The sequence below is a fragment of the Oxyura jamaicensis genome, chromosome 1, assembly GCF_011077185.1.
Source record: "Oxyura jamaicensis isolate SHBP4307 breed ruddy duck chromosome 1, BPBGC_Ojam_1.0, whole genome shotgun sequence".
Taxonomy (NCBI): Eukaryota; Metazoa; Chordata; class Aves; order Anseriformes; family Anatidae; genus Oxyura; species Oxyura jamaicensis.
The window spans coordinates 82,293,805-82,314,657 of record NC_048893.1 but is presented as its reverse complement, the minus strand read 5'-3'; the positions used below and the strand labels follow the sequence as shown (position 1 = coordinate 82,314,657).

The 20,853-nt window shown below is 35.4% G+C and overlaps 1 protein-coding gene across 2 annotated transcripts in view; it reads right to left on the bottom strand.

Moving 5' to 3' along the window:
- The window catches only part of SPAG17 (sperm associated antigen 17), a 110,251-nt gene that overhangs the window by 51,820 nt on the left and 37,578 nt on the right, over positions 1-20,853 (bottom strand). For both annotated transcript variants that reach the window (XM_035314579.1, XM_035314582.1), the window contains 13 exons: positions 19,503-19,684; positions 15,874-16,029; positions 15,060-15,141; positions 14,581-14,699; positions 13,554-13,691; positions 13,361-13,471; positions 12,621-12,771; positions 10,753-10,983; positions 8,546-8,634; positions 7,762-7,878; positions 6,126-6,280; positions 1,357-1,541; positions 7-101 (listed from right to left, as the gene is read on the bottom strand). In XM_035314579.1, coding sequence (XP_035170470.1) covers positions 7-101; positions 1,357-1,541; positions 6,126-6,280; positions 7,762-7,878; positions 8,546-8,634; positions 10,753-10,983; positions 12,621-12,771; positions 13,361-13,471; positions 13,554-13,691; positions 14,581-14,699; positions 15,060-15,141; positions 15,874-16,029; positions 19,503-19,684 — 1,811 coding nt within the window. The remainder of the gene's footprint in view (positions 1-6; positions 102-1,356; positions 1,542-6,125; positions 6,281-7,761; positions 7,879-8,545; positions 8,635-10,752; positions 10,984-12,620; positions 12,772-13,360; positions 13,472-13,553; positions 13,692-14,580; positions 14,700-15,059; positions 15,142-15,873; positions 16,030-19,502; positions 19,685-20,853) is intronic.

Genomic DNA, 20,853 nt, shown 5'->3' with positions numbered 1-20,853 from the left:
CCTCACCTTAAGAGAACCTTCTCTAATAAAAGGACTTTTTTCATTGCTGGGTTGAGATTCTGGAATGGTCTCCATTACGCTCTCACATCTTGATGTGCTGTCTTTGAGACAAGTGCAGTCATAAATACGTAAAAATTGAATAATTTAAGAAAAGAATGGAAAAATAAATAAAAAGTAGTGCGAGTAAATAAATATAAATATTAGTAAATAGTAAAATACATAAGTGTAAAGGTAGAATAAAGCAAATGTTAAATAATTTTAGAGATAAAATAGAAAGGCTATTCAGATTAGAAGAAATTTATCTCACAACTAGTATTACTTGGTATTCATAACTGGGGACCATATATTCCTTTGGTCAATTTGGGCGAGGTGTCCTGGTTGTATCCCCTCCCAGCTTCTTGTGCACCTCTAGACTCCTTGCTAGCAGGGTAGTATGAAAAGCAGACAAGCACACTATGCAAACCCTGCTCAGCAACAACTGAAACATCGGTATGTTATCAGCACTATTTTCCTCCTAAATTGAAATCACAGCACCATACCAGCCACCATGAAAAAAATTAACTCTATCCTAGCCAAAACCAGGACAGATAGCTAGATGGGTACAAGTTATGATTTAGAAGTCAAAACTGTCCTTTTAGTTTCCAAATTATTTACAGAAGCATTAAGTAGGTTAAGAAATGACAATCCTATTTTTTGAAATGTTAATTTTTAGTGCTAGAAGGTTTCAAGTATATTCTCAAAGCAGATGAATAAAGCAAAGACTAAATAACACATCATTGTTAATTCAATTTAAATACACAAATAGAAAATTTGGACAAGAGTTCTCTTTTGTGAAAATGTGTTTTCAGATTCTGTTGCCTGCTCAAAATTTATTGTATGAATGGCTTACAATTTTCACTATCCAAAATGTTGCTTGTAACTAAAGTTTGCTCTGCAGTCTAGTCAATTCCAGTTTCCAGTTTTAGCTTCTAGTTCACAACTTCTTACATGCTGCCCTTTTAAAAAAGAATTTTTCTGGACAGTGATGCCAACTTCAACTACTGATCATCTTTACATACGTTCAGTCATCTAAACAGAAATTCGTATTTGTTTGTAATCCTTAGGGTAATTCCATTAAATAACAACAATTATTGTCAATGTAAACTTACATTAAGAGCCTCAGTTTGCAGAATGAAGGATGATGCAGAATACTTAAACACGTGAATTTCATTCATTTTCAAACATGTTTATGTCTACACAGATGACAAGACAAGGTTAACTTATGAAAAATATATGGGACTCTACTCTGAATAGCTTTGAGTCTCAACACTTAACATGAAGAATGAATTTTCTACAATGAAACAGAAAGATACCCACTTGCGGCGTTCTTAGGCAAGCCATTTTTTTTGACAGCACATTCAGAAAATTCAGAAGGTCCTTCTGCAGTGCCTCCTGCCAGTTTAAGAGCTTCTGTTTCCTTGGCTATCTTCTCTTCTTGGTATTTGACTTCTTCTTCTTTTACCCAGTCTTCAATCGAGTTGGCTACCAGCTCAAGATAGTTCCTGAAAAGCACAATATTTATCTATTTACCATAATACGATTTCCACTCATATGATTTCAGGTCAAACAAAATCACTTGCCTTCTCAGTTTCTTATACAAATATTAGTCAGTAACTGCTGAGAGAAGGATTGTGTTTGACAGGGTTTCTTTCATTTTTCTTTTTTCTTTTTAAAATAAGGTGGTATTTTGCTTGGATGGTATTTTCTTAAGCTCTTTTATGTTTGGGATTTTGGTTCTCCTTTCTGCAAAGAGATACTATTCAGTCAATATTGAACAGTCACTTGGATGACTTATTTTCTTAGTAGCTCCTGATTTATACTGTCTTTTAGCATACACTTCATTTGTTTTTTTTTCAGCAACTAAGGAGGTGTTATTGTATTTAATTTCTAGGTCTATCAGTATGACTGGAAAGGCATTTGGAAATTGCCACCACCTAAATCCAGATTAGTGAATCAATGCACTGTAGCCTGGCATAAATTAAGAATATTGATAATTAACAGCTGAAGTCAGCACTGAATGATAAACTGATCCAGAGTTTGCAGCTGGCATCTGTACTTGCATTATCGCATCTTCCAGTGGTAGACACAAATACTAAAACAGTTCATTGTGGACAACTGCTTTCAAGGTAGGATGAAGGCTGAAAGTCATATATACAGTTGCCACTCAACCCTTTATTTGGAGGATGACCATAATTCTTCAATGTAAGATTCTTCACATGTGCAAAAGTAAAAGGGGCTAGTATAGAGTGCATGAGATTCAGTTGTTGCATCTTCATAATGCTTTTCATTCATAAATTCAAGATGAATCAACTGCGTTCAAATGCTCTGTATGTATCTGCAGTTTTTGTTTGTGAACATGTCGGCAGCACAAGCAATTCTTGATCTCATGAGTTTCAAATTTCTTACTGTAGCATTACACTGTATATTCAAGAGATTTAATAAGTATGCTATCTACACAGGCTGGAGATGTACGCAGTTTGTGTACACCTTAAAGATACCCTAGCCTCTCCTACCTCCTGCAATGTGTGTGGAGCCTGCTTTGAGGTACTTGCATGGAGAAACTGTTTATCAAGTATTCAGTAGGGACAAGACAACTCTGTTTGTATCTGAAGAAAAGTGAACGAGGTAGAAAAACAAAGATGTTGAAAACAAAAGGCAAAACTAGTCTGGATTTAGAGTTGCCAGTACTGGAATAACTTGAAGATGAATATACGTTATAAATAAAAATGAGATTATTCGCGTGGAAAATATTCTAGGGCAATGAAACAGTCATTCAAAGTCAAAAATACACATTCTATTAATATGTATTCTGATGTCACTACTGCCAATGTCTGACTCAGAATCATTTCTCAGAAAGGATTATTTTTTCCAGTAACTTGTGTAATGTGTTTACTATGAAACAGTAAACAAATGTCATTAAGATTGAATTTGAGAAAAAGAATAGTTGTGATAATGTTGGAATTCAACTGGCTTCCTGATAGAGTGGTCACTTCTATCCAAAATTAAAATGTTCTGTACATATATATCACTGTAGGCATAAGCACCCATGCCTTTGGACCCTGCTTGTAAGTAGCATCCATTGGATTTCACAGGCAGCCTCCTGCTGCCTACCCTTTGGAAGGGCACAATTCCTACACTTGTGGATGTTCCACATGAACTACAGGACTTGGTATCCATAGAGAAGAAGGAAAAGTTAACCGGAATATCCGGGAGCAAAACCAACTCCAAATCAAGCTGCTGCAACATAAGAAGTTAAATTTCCATCTTGCACAAGAATTTACCATAACAAGACCCACTTGTAACAAATTGCTAGTCATTTCTCAAGTATGCAGGTAACAGAAGTACATTCTGGAGAGCAGCTATGAAAAAACCCTGCAAAGTGGGAATCTGGTCTGTAAGATGTCACAATAAAAAAGTATCAAGTAAACGCACACCATAACAAAGAGATAGTCAATTACCCCTCTGTGGTGAAAGTGTGACTCTTAAATATAACCCCAAATTTAGAATAATAGTAATTTTAATAAAATGTAAATTAATGAATAGTTATTAAATTCATCAGAAGCCAGTACTGAACTCTAAGTATACTGTATAATTATTAATATAATTAACATATATGTGAATATAGTATGATAATTAGTATAATTAAATTATAAATATAAATTATCTTTATAATATAAGCATAAAGGTAAAATACCACTAACACCTAAAGTACATTATTAAGTAGGGTTTATGACTGTGTGTGTGACAGCTCAACAAGATCTGGAAGCTAATGCAGGCAACAGCTTGAAGCACTCCAGGTATTTAAAGGCTGTCTTTCAGAGAAGTGTTATGTTGCTTGGAAACATACACTAGCAAATATTTATGATACTTTGTCTGGAAATCTGAAATGATCTTTAGAAAAAGGTTGAATAAGGTCAGAAAACGTGCTCATTGTTTTGCAGAGAAAAGGCAGGTATAGATGCCACATAACTGGATCAAATGAGAGCCCATAGCTCCTCATAATAGAGCAGTCGTGAATATTTCTCCAAAAGAACAGTAAAACCAAACCTTCTGGTTAGCTCTTAGGCCAGTTTCTTTAGGAATGTCTTTCTGCTTTGAAACAGAATGCTGTGAAGTGTCAGTGAACAAAGCTGGCATGCCCCATGCAGAAGCTATATTTAATGTCTAAGCCTTGTTTTCAGTATATCTGGAAGAATAATAATAAGAAAATATATAGCTAGACAAGCCTCAACAGAATTATAATTCATCTGCCAGAGAGCATGCGTCATTCCTTCTTTGGATGCAAAATCATTTAACTTTTGTTTTGCAGGATTCAAGAGCTCTTCCCATCTTGCAACTAGCTTTGAATTGACTATTTCAATGCCCTTTCAACATGAGTTGCCAAATTGTTTTAGGACCCCACAGATGAAGAGTTATTTTTTCAAAGATAATTGCTTCCTGAGGAGGTCTTGGTCATCATTATCTGCTTCTATGGATAATACAACGGTAGGTCATTAGGATGAGGTTATTCTTGTAAACACCAAGTGACGTTAGATATACTAGGCGATGTGACCTAGTCTCCAGTGTCATTTCAGAAAAGCATGGGTCTCCGATGGTCTCACATCTGCTCACCCTGTGCAGACATTTCAGACACAGGCAGCTAAACTGGCACCAGGTGTTTATGTTTAAGAACCTGAACCAGTGCGTAGGGTATAGGAAAGATATCTAAAGAAGGGTAGGAATAGTTGGAAAACTGAATAGGACAGGGATCCACTAATATTATTTTGTGCAATGGACTTCATTTGACACTAGTGACTGTCTGTCTGTCTGAATGCAAGACCTGCATTTACTTTAACATATGATCTTTCACTATCTTTGGGGTACATTGCAACTGTTAAATACATGGGAGAGAGAAAAAAAAAAAAGAGATTGCCCAGACAGACAAGACATTTACTGGAATTAATGGAACAACCACAAAAGAGCTATCATTTTCTCCAAGGAACTTCCAGTTTCTGCTGGTAAATCTCTCCTGACTCTGGTCTCAGTCACTGCTAATCACAACAGCCTCTTTTCATAGTAAATAATTTAAGTGCAAATAACTAGAAAGCTGAGACTGACACACAGAGTTCCTTGACTGAGAGCAAATATATGAAACATGATACAAAATATGTTTTGAGGAAGACATATTTTGCCTATTTAGCATTCAAGCCTATTAAAATATATAGGTACACACAAAAAAATATTTTAAGATTCCAGTATTCTGATAAATAGGACACCTCACTCAGAAAGTGATGCTTGCTGACACATTTGTGAAAAATAAGTTTGTCCATTGGATAAGTTGCTTGTAACTCTATTTGATAAATCAAATCTAATTAAATCACAGTGCACCACTGTGATGAGGTTAAAGCTAGCTCAGATATCTCTCCATGACATCATAGCCTTTTTACAAATCAGCACATGGACACGTGGACACACAGTCTACCTGTGATCAATAAGTCGGAACAGCAGTTGGATATACATCATGGCGTATACTGCTGCTTCAGTGCAAAAATGCATTCCAAAATAAACAGGTCCACTGGCAAAAGCTCGAATAATAGCACACCAAGCACTTTCATACTTCTTATTGGTGAGCAGATAGTGGCAAACAATTAAGAAGAATGTGATATCGTTAGAAAAAAAAATCTAATACTGACAAAGGGCCTCTAGCTTTTCTTGAAAAAAAATCTATGACAATGCATGATTTATGTAAACATAGTTGAAAAAAAAGGTAATTAAATTTTTAGAGTTTCCTTTTTGACATCCTCCACCTCAGCACCATTTTCGTGATGTGCATATCCGTAATATGACTTTGTGTGTATGTATTATCATATTTTTATAGTATGTGATAAGCAATTACATACACAGTTACTGCATGGTTCTCCTCTGAAAAGCTTTGTCTCATCAGAATTACTTTGATATACTACATTTCTCCACCTGCACGGCTTGCTTTCTCATAAATATAGTTACATCATGGTATCTTTTCATTTCAGAGCTTTGTTCCAAGCATGGCCATGCAGGCTTTAATTGAAAATGACTGCGAATGAGATATGAATAATAAAATTAGTTACCTGAATCCAACATTAGAGTGTAATGCAACATCCCACGTCTCTTGGCATGAACGATACTGATTCATAGGATTGTGAAGAACCATTAGTAAAGAATTATCTTGGGTATGATAAAAGCAATCAATACATCTATACTCTTGGTTTGCAGTATACAGAACCTGAAAAGCAAAGAAACAAAGGTACACCCTCCCTATATACAGTAGTATGTGCAGATGGCACACTGCAGAGCTTTTATCTGGTACTTCTGAGGTACACTGGAACTTCACTCTTCCTTCAGGATGTACGCAAAGCACTTGGATTCTAGCAATATGAAGTGTTTGGGTATGTGGAAACTGAACTCCATTACTATGCATATTGAGAATAGGTACTCAGTACCCTCCACTTCTGAGACTGACCATGAATGAAAAATATCAGCTAAAGAATAAGATTATTGTTTATATCTATTTAAGATTTAAAACCAAGCGTTTAAATAGATAATGAATAAAAGCAAAACTGTTGTGTAGCAGGTAGAGAAAAACAAACTAACTTCTGTTAAGTTAGTTTGGTATCCAATTTGCTATACTATGACCTGTACATCTCTGAGATTTACTGTGTCCTATATTATTCCACTCTGTTCTGGACAGTCCTTCACTTTCAGCGTTTACATTGTCTGCAGGTTGTACCTTATTTTTTAGTTATAGCCAGAAGAAACTTTTCTTTCAAACCATTATTTTTACAGAACTATTGAACTGAAGTAAAACTGAAGTAATACTATAACAAGTATGATTTAAATATGAAAATCTCATTACCAGCTGGTTGTAAGAATTGTGCTTAGATGTGACATCTAATACAGGAAATAAAGATATATTATTACCAAAATATTGTTATTTTCTGTTGCAGTTATTTTATATCAGTATCTTTTGGCTAGATTCATTAATTATTGACAGTTCAGGTAGTATTAGCTATTTACCTTGCATAAGAAGGAATTCCCCATGTACTGAAATCTGTGACCAGACATGCAGTGATGCTAAAGTGGTGCTGAAATAGCAGCCTTTCCTCAATGCTTCTATAGCATGTGTGAGGATCAAAAATGAATTGAAGCATGTGAAGATCAAGGCAGCACAAAGCTGACACCTCTCCCAAGAGAATGCCTATCACCTTATGCCATCTATACTGGACCTTATCTTTCATATTTGTTTTTCTGTCTCACCGCAAGAAGAATTTTGGTCTTTAGCTTGCAAGATTTCTATAAATGAACCTTGTAGCCCTGGGAGGGTAAAGCATGCTTATGACAAAATTTTTATTTGCCCATAAAACATATGCTGAATATGTACTTGTAAAGTATGCGGCTACATACAGTGGACTAATGAATCCCATAACTGCCATGGAGTATCACGTCTAAGGGTAAGATCACTTTTTTTTTTCCATCACGCATTTAGTTAAAAGACTCATACGAAAAAGAACAGCTGCAGTGCCACCAAACCACAAAATAAAAAACAAGTACAAACTACAGTTTCTTGTTTGAAATTTAAAGCAGCTAAAGAACAATGGGCTTTGGTGAAAATGCATCAGGGATAAAACTGAACCAATTCCACTACTAATTCTTTGTGAAGCATTCTGAGACATGACTGTATCTATAACATTGTCAGTTCACAGATACCTGAAGAAGAACGTGGGGTTGAAAATACTCAGCAAAACTCCAGTCTGTCAGACAACGCTTCTGAATCTTTTTTATTTCTTCTAAGTTTGGTTCTATGCCATTATTTTCCAGACTCACCTCAAAATACAGCAAAACAAAATAATGATTATCAACATTTCAGTGTCAATTGTATGAAGTTCACTGTAATCTGTTGTCTTAGTAGACAGCATCCCATGTTGCATCACAGTTAATTGCATAATGCTGCACATGTGTAGAGCTGTATGGCAATATTTAATAAAAAACACAATTGCTCCCAAAGGTTTTTGCTTTTGTTTTTTCTTTATGGCAAACATAATTCAACTATTTTTATTATTAGGTTATATGTTTTTGAGTGCTGTAAGTAATTACGAATATTTAGACAGGTCCTATGAAGTAATCTTAAAATTGCTATATTTATCCAGGGCTGTATGGCAGGCAGGTGTTTTTAAAGAAGCCAAACTACACAGTCTATTAGTTTGACAGTCTGGCAATTTCTCTCAAACTCTCATCCAAGTATTTGACCCCTGGTATTCAATTAAACCAGTGTTGCCATTAGTAGCTTCACCAAACCCCTTCACCTTAGAATTCAAAGAAGATGATTGCATAGTACTTAAAAGTTATGTCACTATTTCCCAAACATCACAAAATTGACATTCTCATGCAGCATTGCAAAAGAATCCACATCAACATTTCCCAGCATTGAACAACATTTTCTGTTGTCTCATAATATAGAGCATAGTTTAGTCCACTCATCAATCACACTTGCCAGATCAGAAGAAAAAAGATCCAATTCTTTGTTGAAAACAGGATCGGCCAGACAATCTCTTCCATTCTTATCATCTGTTTCAGCAGTTCCTGAAAATTGAAAGCAGAATTTTAAAATTCCTCCAGAAATTCCAGCCCCCAACACTAAGATCAGAGTTCTGCAATTTCTTTAGCCTCCTCAATGAGATTGCCATCAAGTTGAAGCTTTCTTTTATGACACTAGTAAGCTAAATACATGATACACCTCTCCCAGACTTTGGATTCCATGTACAACAACAAGCGTCAAACTGTTCATTAAAAAAAAAAACAAAAAACAAAACCCCCAAAAAACTCTTTGTAAGTTCCACTCAAATTTTCCTCTTGATCTGTCCTGTGATGGCCTTGCATGGTCAAAAAGATTAAAAATACTCTAAGAAGTGTCCTCAAGACTCAAACATGAAGAACCATTTTTCTGCTTACTACCTGAGAAACGACAGGTATTCCTTTGCACAGATTACATAAATAAGAGGTAAAATAAATTATTTTGATATCAGAATTTTTGAAAAAAATGTGTATTTTAAACTTTTCAGAATCATTGGATTTATAGAGTTCTATTAGCTACTGACAGATTATACCTGTCAAGGATCTATCTAGTAATTCTGACAAACTAGTTTGACTGATGAACTAGCAGTATTACAATGGGCACCTGATATGAATAGAATCATAAGGAGATTTTTACTTTTATATTCTCATATTGTCTCTTTATGCCCTGGGTTAGGGCAGAAGTCACTAATATTTGATCAAAATTCACACATACAAGAAAAATTCTGTTCTTGAGAGAAAATACTCCTGGAAGTATTTGTTCATAAATGGTTCATAAACAGCTCAGCTTCCAGACTGTTTCGCTACGTTTATCTAAAGGTATCTTTAGGCTATGATTCTCTGGGAAATTACATCTGTTTACTGACTGCCTTTAGAAGGCTAAGGAAATCCAATAGCAATAGATTTCTCTTCTTGGTATCTGTTTTTGTGCTGCAGAAGTGTTGAAATGCTGACAGCTATGTTTGTAACCAGAACATTCAGTGTTGTATTTAGCAAAAAAGTAAAACAAATAAACACCAAATAATGTTCTCAAACTTCAGAAAAGAGGCAGATAAGAAGTATTCATTTTGCCTACTCCAACATCGTAAGGAAAGGATCCCATCTAAGCTGACTGCTTAAATAACCCTTCTCTTTCCCCTGGTCACAAAAAGGGCCTAGATAATTAGCCTTGGCTAGATGCTTACTTTTAGACAGATAAAGTTAGGCCAGATATAACACATTCATTCTGTATCTACAGTATTTGTAGAATTTCTTATTTGCAAAACTCTCAGGTTCATTCTTTCCTGTATCTTTGCTGCAAAAGCAAGTTTTACCATAAACCTGAACATATAACTCATTTTAAATAAGTTGCAAGCTCGACTGGCTTGGAACTTGGAACTGTCAGTTCTACCATATGTTAGGCTTATTTGCTGGTCTCACTTTCTTTGACACAAAATAAATATGGTTCTTCTTTACTTCTAAATTTGGCCTAAAATTTTGAATATCAAAACTCCACACTGAATTTACTTGCATGTGAAAGAAGAGGGACACCTGGAAGATAAAAATGCAGTAAAAGCTATTTATGCACGTGTAATTATCAAGAATACTACTTTTTTTTTTTTTTTTTAATCTTTCAACTTTTTATATCAACTTCTAGAGTTCTCATGTGTAAGGTATATCTCTTTTCCACTCCTCTTACTTGTTCACTAGTAATCATCTAATTAACCTTACATACCACTTTTGATTTTACTCTGTGGATGCTACTAAGGTAGTAAAAATCCAGCTGGCATTATAACTCACAAGAACTTGCATTCAGAAAGGTATTTAAGCATGTTTTCAGTATTTTATGTCTCTAAAATGTATTTGATGTCACAAGCAATTAAACAGTTTTACAGTACATATTTTTCTACACATACCATTTTAAAGAGTTGCTTAAATCAACTGTTTAATGTTGTCATATAAAAATAACTTGTTTTTGTCTTAATGCAGTACTCCTGTGTAGATAGTCAATGTGCAGACTATGCAATACTTCAAATTTGGTGATTTGTACAAGGAAGAAAAATCACTACCTTGTAACAGCAAACGATATGGTAAAATAAATAGCAGATTCAAATTCTTCAGGAGTAACATAAATAGAGAGGTTTTTACCAGAGCCTCTTGGTGATTTCTCATTAAGCTTCGTTTCCATAAGGAAGAGTTGTCTCAGCTGTCTTGCAAACCTGGCTGGATTATCCCAAGGGATATAAGACACTTCAGAATCACCTCCAACCATAGATCCAGAGCTCTCCAGGAGACCAGAGTCACTCAGCCCAGTCAGCGTCAGGCTTTCAAAAGTAAACACTCTGAAGGCTCTTTCTACTTCAGCCCAACTCAGAAGTTCTATAAAAGAATTACAATCATTAACTGAAAATGTTCTTATGGCTCAGCAGAAGATAAATAGAAGACTATGCAAGCATATTGTTCTTGGCAACTCTGCAAAAGCCAAGAACAATTTCCTTAATGGTATTGGATCAAATTATGTCAGCTACTTTTTACACTGCATTCAAAGTTGAATGTTTCCAAATTGCAAAATGATATGCCTAATTATTAATCCATCTTAAATGAAGTGCTTCCCACATCTGAATACGTACTGGCTCATTAACTTTATACAAATTATGTTGATTTTAAATTACTGAGTAAACTTTACCAAACCAGTTAACAACTAGTTATTTTCAGCTTTAGCTCATGAAAAGGCTTCTATTATCATAATCATTTTTTTTTTTTTAATCTGTAGCTTTTCAAACAAAGAACCAAGTGTTTTTTTCTTCTTCAAACAACATTTTACACAAAATTTGCATTGAAGCATGTAAGGTGCAAAGGCAATATCAAATACTATTTATGGTTATTTGCATTGGTGTCCATACATTGATAATCACAAGAAGGACTCAACTTTAAGACAGGTAGTTCAGTCCCCAAATCATACACAGCGTATCTTCAGCTTGAAACATTTTCTATTTTGGGGTAGTTAAACATTGAACATCTTGAGAATGTTGGCTATCTCAAGCAAAGTTAACAGTTGGGAGAGTTTGGCGGTATAGTATGGTCCAGTGAAGACCATCAAATTTGATATCCACCAGCTGGCAAGCTACAGCAATATGGAATACCTTAATAGCTAAGACACACCTTCTAAAATGAACATACCAACAACTAGAAACAATGCAGCTAGTGTAAACTAATCCAACACCTGGGATTTTGGGAATAAATAGCTGGGAAAGTAACTTCAAATACTGTGCCTTATATGATGACATAAATGTAACGGAAGGGATTTGAATGTTTATATTTCTTAGTAGTCAAAGAGTAAACTTCCAAAACTACCTAAGGGTATTTATGTAGTCTTTGGGATTGTTTCACAGTGTACATCATGGTGGTATGCACATTCCAAGAAAAGGTAACGGCAGAAGTGATTATGGTTGAAATAGTGAAGGTATTCTGCTGGTTTGATAGAGATTATTGTAGAAGCCATTTCTCTATTAATTACAGCAGCTTACAAAGAATACATTTTTAAAACCAGTTATTGTTCAATAAAATTTTTCTAAGATACATGTGCTCTTCCACCACAAGAATGATGGTAAACAAACATGCAGTTCATGTCATTGTCTCCCAAAACGCATTATGTGTCCTAAGATCAAAATAGCAATTTGTACAATTATTTTCGTTTCTTTCTCAGATGTAACCATTTCTCTCTTATTAAACATTAAGTAAGTAATAAGAGAGTTCTGAGATGCTGCCAGGTCTTAATTATGCAATATTTAATACATATATTGCCTTGCCCAAGAACCATGAAACAGAGGTCTGAGGATAGCCTAACTTGTATGGTAGGCCAAGGTATAGTCAAGAATAAAAAAAAAAGGGAACTTCTTCAAAGGTTTTAGGTAGCTGACAAAACTCATCCCCAAATTCCATCTATTCAACAGAATCATCAACCAGAAGAAAAAAAAAAAAGGAAATTATATCAATGAAAAAGAAAATCAGTTCACCACTAGTGCAATAATGCATGAGCTCATGAACACTGGCCAAGCGTTTAGTGTTGTTTATAGTTGAAGGAAGGGTGAAATGGATAAGTTCCTTTAGAGGCAATTTATCCATCATTTCATGTTCAATCTTTTCTGGATTTAAGTTGTCTTGGACCTGGAACAAAAACCAAAGTACAAGAGTTAAAGTTAACTTCAACACCAGTGGATTTCTAAAAATTGTTAGAATAAATACCTCTTTTTATAGGAAAAGATGTAACTGTGCTTAAGTGAGTTGGACATATACTTAAATTTTGAGCGTGTGCTCACAGTGCATTACTGAATCATGGTGTCAGATATTTTTGGCAGGAAAAAGAAGACACAGAAGAGAAGAGCTGACAGAAGACATAATAACAGATATTAGAAGATATTTTTCTGTACTAAATAGTCTCAAAAATTCTGGAATACTAGAGTAAATCAACAGAGTTCTGTATCTCTCATCTACACCAAAAGCTAAACATTCTTGTTATTAATGCAAACAGTGAAATCAATATAATGCTCTGTGTTTGTGGCATGTTCTCTGTCAGGAACAGTAACCCATTGCTTTTTAAGCAGACTAAAGTTGTATTAGGGTGTCTATCTCAATAGGAAAAATCTAGGCTATGCTGATTTCCTTCGTAAAAACATCACTCCACCCTTTCTAGTGCATTGAGTATTCACTGCCTGTGGACTTTAGAACTGATTATATATGATAGATAGCACTATACCTTCAGCAGGTGTAATCGCTGACCCAGAGTATCATGGTAATTAAATAAGAGAGGATACTTGGGGGTTACAGTTTCTTCACTGTACTGAGGAGAAAAGTAGTCATAGAGATTCTGTTAAAAAAGAAAGATGCATTAAACACCAATAATAAGACTTACTTGTCATTTTAGGTAAGAAATAAAAGACAACACAAACCTTTTTTTCACTCTCAGAAAGTGGAAGAGAAGGAAGGACAGAGGCTATATGATCTGCAATGGCATGATGTAGCCCATCTGCCCGGCGCTCTGGCACCACCAGACTAGGTGGTGTAAGGTCTTCTTCACTTGCAATAACCTAGTAAACATGATATATGATAGCTTTCACTACAGTATGACTGCTGCATAACATCCTTAAAACTACCAAACAGATCCTGTGATAAGCTACATATTAGCTAAACACATATCCATACATTTTGTAAAGGAATATTTTTTTTTTTTTGGTACAAGTACCAAATAAATGCAATTCTGCATGTTAGTTTCTGCCCAAAACAGATGGAAAACAGGATTAAATGTGTTTATTACTCACTTTTCAAAGGATGAGAAGAAAAATATATCCAACTTGAAATGTTAAGAATTGTTAATGATGAACACAAGTTTTGACTGCATTTCAAATGCTGGACCTTATCTTGAGTATTTTTGCCTGAGTCTATTTTTGGACTAAATAAACTAATTGTGCTGAAACATTATTTTGAAAAGAAGGAAGATTTTCAAATCATACTACGGGGCTTTACTAACTTGTAAATTGTGTCTGAACTCAGCAGAAATCAGACCTGTCTATCGTTAGCATAGCTACACACCAATTCTAGTGTAAAGCTTGCCCTAAGACCTTTGTACAGAGTAAACCAGTAAAAGTTTAGTACTGCTGTTGCAAGATGTGAAAATCTGTTACTGACTTAGCTACAAAATGACAAGTTTTTCCTCATTTGATTATATTGGATCTATAGTCTTAGAAATACGATTTCGGGATAATCCTGTATTTACAGAGTAAGCGTGCACAATATGAAAGGAAAACAAGGAAGCCACGTATGAATTATGATTCCGTTATATTAAGCCTCCATGGTCAGTGCCTCTACGCATAGTCTCTTAGCTCTGTATGAAAGAGATGGAGTTATTAATCTTTGATCAATTCATTATAACAGTTCTAAGCTGAATTAACCACAGGAATTAAAAAAATAATATCCCACTTGTTCCAGCATGCAGCTCAGCATTAAGGGCACAGAAAAGTATTCCTCTGGAATCTGATTCAGCAAGTCATTGTAATATCTCATATCTACAGAGGCAGCCAAAAAAGAAACTTCTTTCTCTGTTGTAAAAAAAAAATTGTTGTAAAAAAAGAATGCATTAGGATGGATTTATTAAAAAATGACAATTTATACTACTGACCAGTTCAACTGTAACATTTTTTCTAAAAAAAACTAACAAAGTCCAGGACTGTATAGCTCTTATATCCAAGTGTGACTAGGAACAGTTAGAAAAATAACTTATCACCATTGCAGTTTCCAGAGACTTTCACAACATTTTCACTAAGAAACTACCCTCACAACATCAAACCAGATTTGGTTTACTGAGCAAATAATTTCAGAGATTTGTGCCATCAGATGAAGGAACAGTAAGATTAACAGTGAAGAGCTACAGCGCAAGTGCTTTAATCCTTTAATCATACCCTGTGACAAAATCACTGTTGGCAGATTTTCTTCTGCTTGCCCTTTTTTCTTTGAAGGTGTAACTTGTGGTGCTGGTTGTATCTAAAATAACAAAGATAGAGACAAAAAAATCAGAAGCAAATGAGGATCACCTAATGTAAATAGGTGGGAAAAAAACAATTTCATTTATCTTTTGCTATTTACCCTCTATCAGATGCTAAACCTTTAAATGGTTCTTACTAGGGGAGTCAAATCCTACCTGACTCTGAAAGGAACAAGCAATGTTGTTTTATGAATGCTTTAAATGAACATTCAGTAGCACTGCTACAAATGGAGTAAACCAATTTTTTCCCCAATACTAGACCACATCTTACAAACTGCTTTCTTGTGCCTTTCTTGTTGTGAAGCTTTCATCCACCATAAGCAAAGTAAAGGAACTGATCTGGGATAGAACTAATAACCTTTTTTGGATAGTTCACTGATCTGTAACAAGACACAGTAGCTCTGTGCAGGCATAGAGATTTTTCTAGGCACAAGAAGGTGTCATCAGAAGTTATTTAAGTCATTTTTACACCCATGATACTTTATGCCAATACGTGTATGATCCTCCAAATTTTCTTTTTTTCCCCCTTTCTCCAACGTTCTGCTATTTTTTTTTTCCCATTTTTGAAGTTTTAAATGCTGAAGACAAAAATTCCAATTTCATTCACAAAAAATTACACATGGAGTGATGGTCCAAGCTGTATTTTTTAGTGCAGAATTAAAGGCAGATAATTCTATCCTATAGTTAATTATTTTCTACAAGGATTGTGGTAAAGCAAAAAGGATCCTTGCCTCAGTTACAGGTGGTTGTGTTGATGTGCTCTCTGATAATTCAGGCACATTAATAAACTTGGTGTTTTCCAAGTAGTTACAATGCTGTCTTCTCCAATCCAGGCAGTCATACATTAAACAAGCAATACTTTCAAACAATGCAGTGCCAAATGCAAGCTATAACAGAAAATAAGATACAAAGGATGAAGTTTGCATGCAAAAGTGTCGTGTAACTTAAGACACAAGAGTCATTAGTTCTCTAACCATCAGATCTACAACTGTTTATAAATCTACCAAGGGTATTTTTATTTAATAATTCAAAATGTTTTATAGAGTAAATCTAAGAAAACAAGGCATCCTCCTCTTTATCTGCCTAAATGCTGCCATACCACAGTATGGACTGAGCGTTATCCAGCTGCTTTAGTTGTATACAGCTTAACTAGTCTTAACAGTAACCATTCAAGGTCTGTTGTCTTGCAATTGAAATGTAGGTTATCTTTTGGATGGGAAGGAAAAGGCAAGGGAACATAAAATACTTTTTTTCTACCATCTGTGTATGTTTCTACTGGTGATCAACCTGCAGCATATTTGCAATGTCAGCCATTCTCCTGCCCTAAAAGGACAAAACAATAAAAATAATCCAACTAAGTAATGTCATCTCATACTACTTTCTTTCTTTCTTTCTTTCATTCCTCTGTTAAAACAAAGAAAGCCTCAAGAACAGAAGAAATTCCATAGCTGTGCAAACAAAGAAATGTCATCATATCACCCAAACATCCAAAGGGAGAAAACTGTATCTACTAAAATCTGACAAGGGAAAAGACAAGTTTACAGAAGTGGTGTACTGTGGTTTTCACCAAGGTTTTGGAGGAATAAAAAAGGTGACGCCAACCACTGTTTTAAAACTGAAATGCTTTTGTACTGATACCAAGCCCTGTTTCAGACCACATGCCACACTCAGGGTTAAGTGGCCTTAGTGGCCATATTCTTCTTCTGTACAGTCTAAACACAGAAATATGGTGTCTAGCAAAATATCAGATGTCTCAATTTTAAGTTTCCTAAAACGAAGCATGGTGAAGAAACACAACTGTCATTAAGTTCTTAACTCACACTAAAAGCATTAAGTGACCCTTAAGAAGTATCAAGCATTTGCTTTCTCTGACTCTGGCCCTCCTTATAGCACTTCAAAACAAGCACCCAAACCACTGATCAGATATGGAATACTTGTTGCAGTTTTGATAACATTTGAAGCTTAGAGGAGGTGTTTGGGAGAGAAGCCATATTTGTGAAAACAGAATTTTCAGAGTTATTATTTGTGCATCTTTGTTCTTCTAATTCAATGCTCTTTTGCGAAACTTTCCATTCATATATTACAAGAAATCACTGGGGCATATGAAAATTTCATTTTTAAAGTCTTGGAGTGTTTTTCATGCACAGTCTTTTAAACAGAACAAGAATGAAGTGTGACCAGCAGGTCAAGGGAGGAGATTCTCCCCCTGTACTGCTCTTGTGAGACTCCACCCAGACTAGTATGCCCAACTCTGGGGCCACCAAGATAAGACTGACACAGACCTGTTGGAGTAAGCCAATAAGATGGCCACAAGGATGATCAGAAGGCTGGAGCACCTCTACTATGAAGACAGGCTATGAGAATTGAGGATGTTAAGTCTAGAGAAGAGAAGGCTCCAGACTGACTTTATAGTGGCCTTCCAGTACTTAAAGACGGCCTACAGGAAAGCTGGGGAGGAACTCTTTATCATGGAGTGTAGTGATAGGACAACAGGTAATGGCTTCAAACTAAGAGAGGTCCAATTTAGATTCAATATTAGGAAGAAATTCTTCAATCTAAGAGTGGTGAGGCACTGGAACAGGTTGCCCTGAGAAGCTGTGGATGCTCCATCCCTGGAAGTGTTCAAAGCCAGGTTGGACTGTGGCTTTGGGCAACGTGGTCTAGTGGAAGGCATCCCTGTCCATGGCAGCGGGGTTGGGACTGGATGATCCTTCAGGTTCCTTCCAACTCAAGCCATTCAATGATTATATGATTCTAATTTTTACAGTTACAAGTAGTACAACCTGGCACCGCTTAAAGGGTCAGATACAAAGGTTTGTATAATTACAGTTTTACGAATTTACTTCCTTGCTTTCTACTCATCTCAGAACAGAATCAGATCCTTGTTGAAAGTTCTCTGAGTCAAGCCACCAGTGACTCTTGAACAAAGGAAAATATTTTTGAAAGCATTTTCCTTTATAAATACCAAAAATTTCTTAAATGGAGATTTTCTTCTGTACCTAACACTATCATTTTTTGGTAACAATGTCTAACAATTTGTCAAAAAAGTTATCCTTCTGTATCTCTTGGTCTTTCCAGATGCAGCAAGATAGGACTCAAAGACTCTCCTGGAAGCCCACCAGAACAGATTTACTCTATCCACCTATGATTTCATGACTTGCATTTTTCCCATCTGCTTCTTTAAAGACTTACAAATGTTCCTACTTGTTTAGAGCTCTACTGAATTCTGATACAGAAGAATGTGAAATTACAACTACAATCTGCTGGAACAATTTCAGTGACAGATAATTATTCTTTTATTTCAGTAAAGATATGTGCTTGCAGGATATTTATGGGCTGCAACAGGCCCCTAGAAGAGGTGATTACTGGGAAGATATACAGGATTAAAGAACTTCTTTCTCAAAATTGGCTTCGTATTTTAAGATTAGATCAAGAATGTAATGGTGAATAATGTTGTAAGTAGCAAGTCTACACATTTCCACAATTGAGGCATTTTTAGTGAATGCCTTAAAAACCACTATGGATTTAGCCCAATTCAGTTCTGATCCCTTCAGGATCAAGGGTACTTCCTAGCTCACAATATTGTTTATATACAGGATTTAATGTACTTTAAAAAAGTGTTAGGAGAATGTAGTTTGTCCTTTAACCCTAATAATATAGACCACAAATACAGTAGGATAAATCATGGAATGTAGCTTTAGCATGTCCTATTTTTCACTGCCACCACTGTGGATTAGAAGATGTTGGACCCTTTTACCTTCCCATACTTGAGATCCCAGGTTGGAAAAATTTTCTAACTGTTTACTTTGCCTTCCAATGGTCCTAACTCACCAGGCTATAAAGAGTAACACATCAGAGACATGTTTTGGGCAGGGCAACAAGAAGCAGTACAGGGTGTGCTAAAACAACAGCTTATAATCAAAAAGCACTCTTGCATTCATTTTCATCTGTTCTTGTGACTTTTCTGATATATAGTAAGTAGACCTGGTGTTAGGAGAACAAAAACATATTTTTAATTTTATTTAGCACTGACATCTGACTCCCTAATGAGATTCAAATTGGACCTTTGTGAAGCCAATGAATTAATTTTAGTACTTTGAACTGTTTACAACTCCGCTGCTGTGGCCTACAACATTAAGAAACTCCAAGTTAGGTACTTTTATTCAAAGGATTCCTCGTGAATACATGCTGAATATACTTGTTGGATATATAGAAAATATTTTTTGTTGAAGATAACAAACATACTGTTTTGTTTCTGTTTCACAGAATAGAGAGCTAAAATTCCTTCCAGTTCTAAACTGGTGCTAAATGTTACAAACCTCAAGGCATGCCATGTGTTATGAAAGCATTATCTACTGACCAGCATTTCTCTGTCAGACCAGTCGGAGGGAAAGGCATTCTCCTTAACTAGGTGATGAAGTCTGGCAACGTCAAAGAGACTTGATCCATGCTTTCCACTGTTCAGAACTGGCTCTAGGTATTTCCAAAACATTTCCAGATCTTTGACAGCTTCATCTTTCCTTCTTTTCTCTGCTTCAACATCTTAAATTTTAAAGTATTAGATAAATCACAGTGCACTATCTCCATTCTACAAAAGGCACAAATTGTATATTAAAAAACTCCCAGAAGATAAAGCCTAAGTACGGTAACATGGCATTTCTTTTAGAAAAACAAACACACAGAAATAAAACAAAAAAACTTCACCAAAATAACAGCAATTAATATTTGAAACCTAGGAAATATAAAAATATTTGCACTTTTCCAAAGCTGCCAGCACAAATTTAGACCAAACAGTTAAGTATAGGGTAAGCAAGCCTTACTATCACCATTTTGTTGAAGTGGAAAGTGGGGTTAAAAGAAGTTTAAGGTATAGCATGACTATGAATAGTGAGTCTAGAAGTTGTATAGCTCTCATTTTTATTGCATGGTGATGATCAATTTTCAAAGGTGCTCCAGGTACAGAGAAAAAACTTTCTCTCTTAATACCAAACTTAAAATCATACTCTGGAATCCAAGATCAACCATACTTATTATAGCTTAATTTTAAGAGACATAAGAATATTAAGCCTGCAATTACTTGCTTTCATTTGGACGTGTGGGTGCTCAGCACTTTTAAAACCTAAGCAGTGAGGCCAAATACCACACTTGTATTTTGCCAGTGGCCCTATGGATTTAAACTAAAACAACTCTGTGAGGCTGTGAACTCTTCAAAAAATGCTGACTTTCTTAAAGAACTCAAAGATATATATTCCTTGTGTAGCAGCCATCAGAAGTGATGGCCAATTAACTTATAAAATGGTCCTATCATGATTTTGAAGGTATGTGTCATAAGTGACTCCAAGCACTGGGTAGAAGATCTGGGAACTCTCTGCCAAAAGATTTTGTAGGTATAAGAAATTTCCAGTAGTTCAAGGAAATCTGAACAAGTCCTCAAAAAATAAACAAAATAAATACATTGAGGTTTAGTACAAAGACAAGACACATCGGGATCAGGAAAATCCCTTGACTTGAAAATAAGTGGAGGCCAGGTGAGGTGCATATGGAGAAGTTTCATGTGTGCTTTTCCTATTACGCTTCTTCTTTTCTTATAACTTCTATTCCTTTCCTTTATGCTGTTCATATTCTTCTTCTCCCTTTCCTCTTCCTTAGGCATCAGTTCATGACCACTTCTGGAGATGGAATATTGGCCCAAACGGTCCTTTGATTTAAAC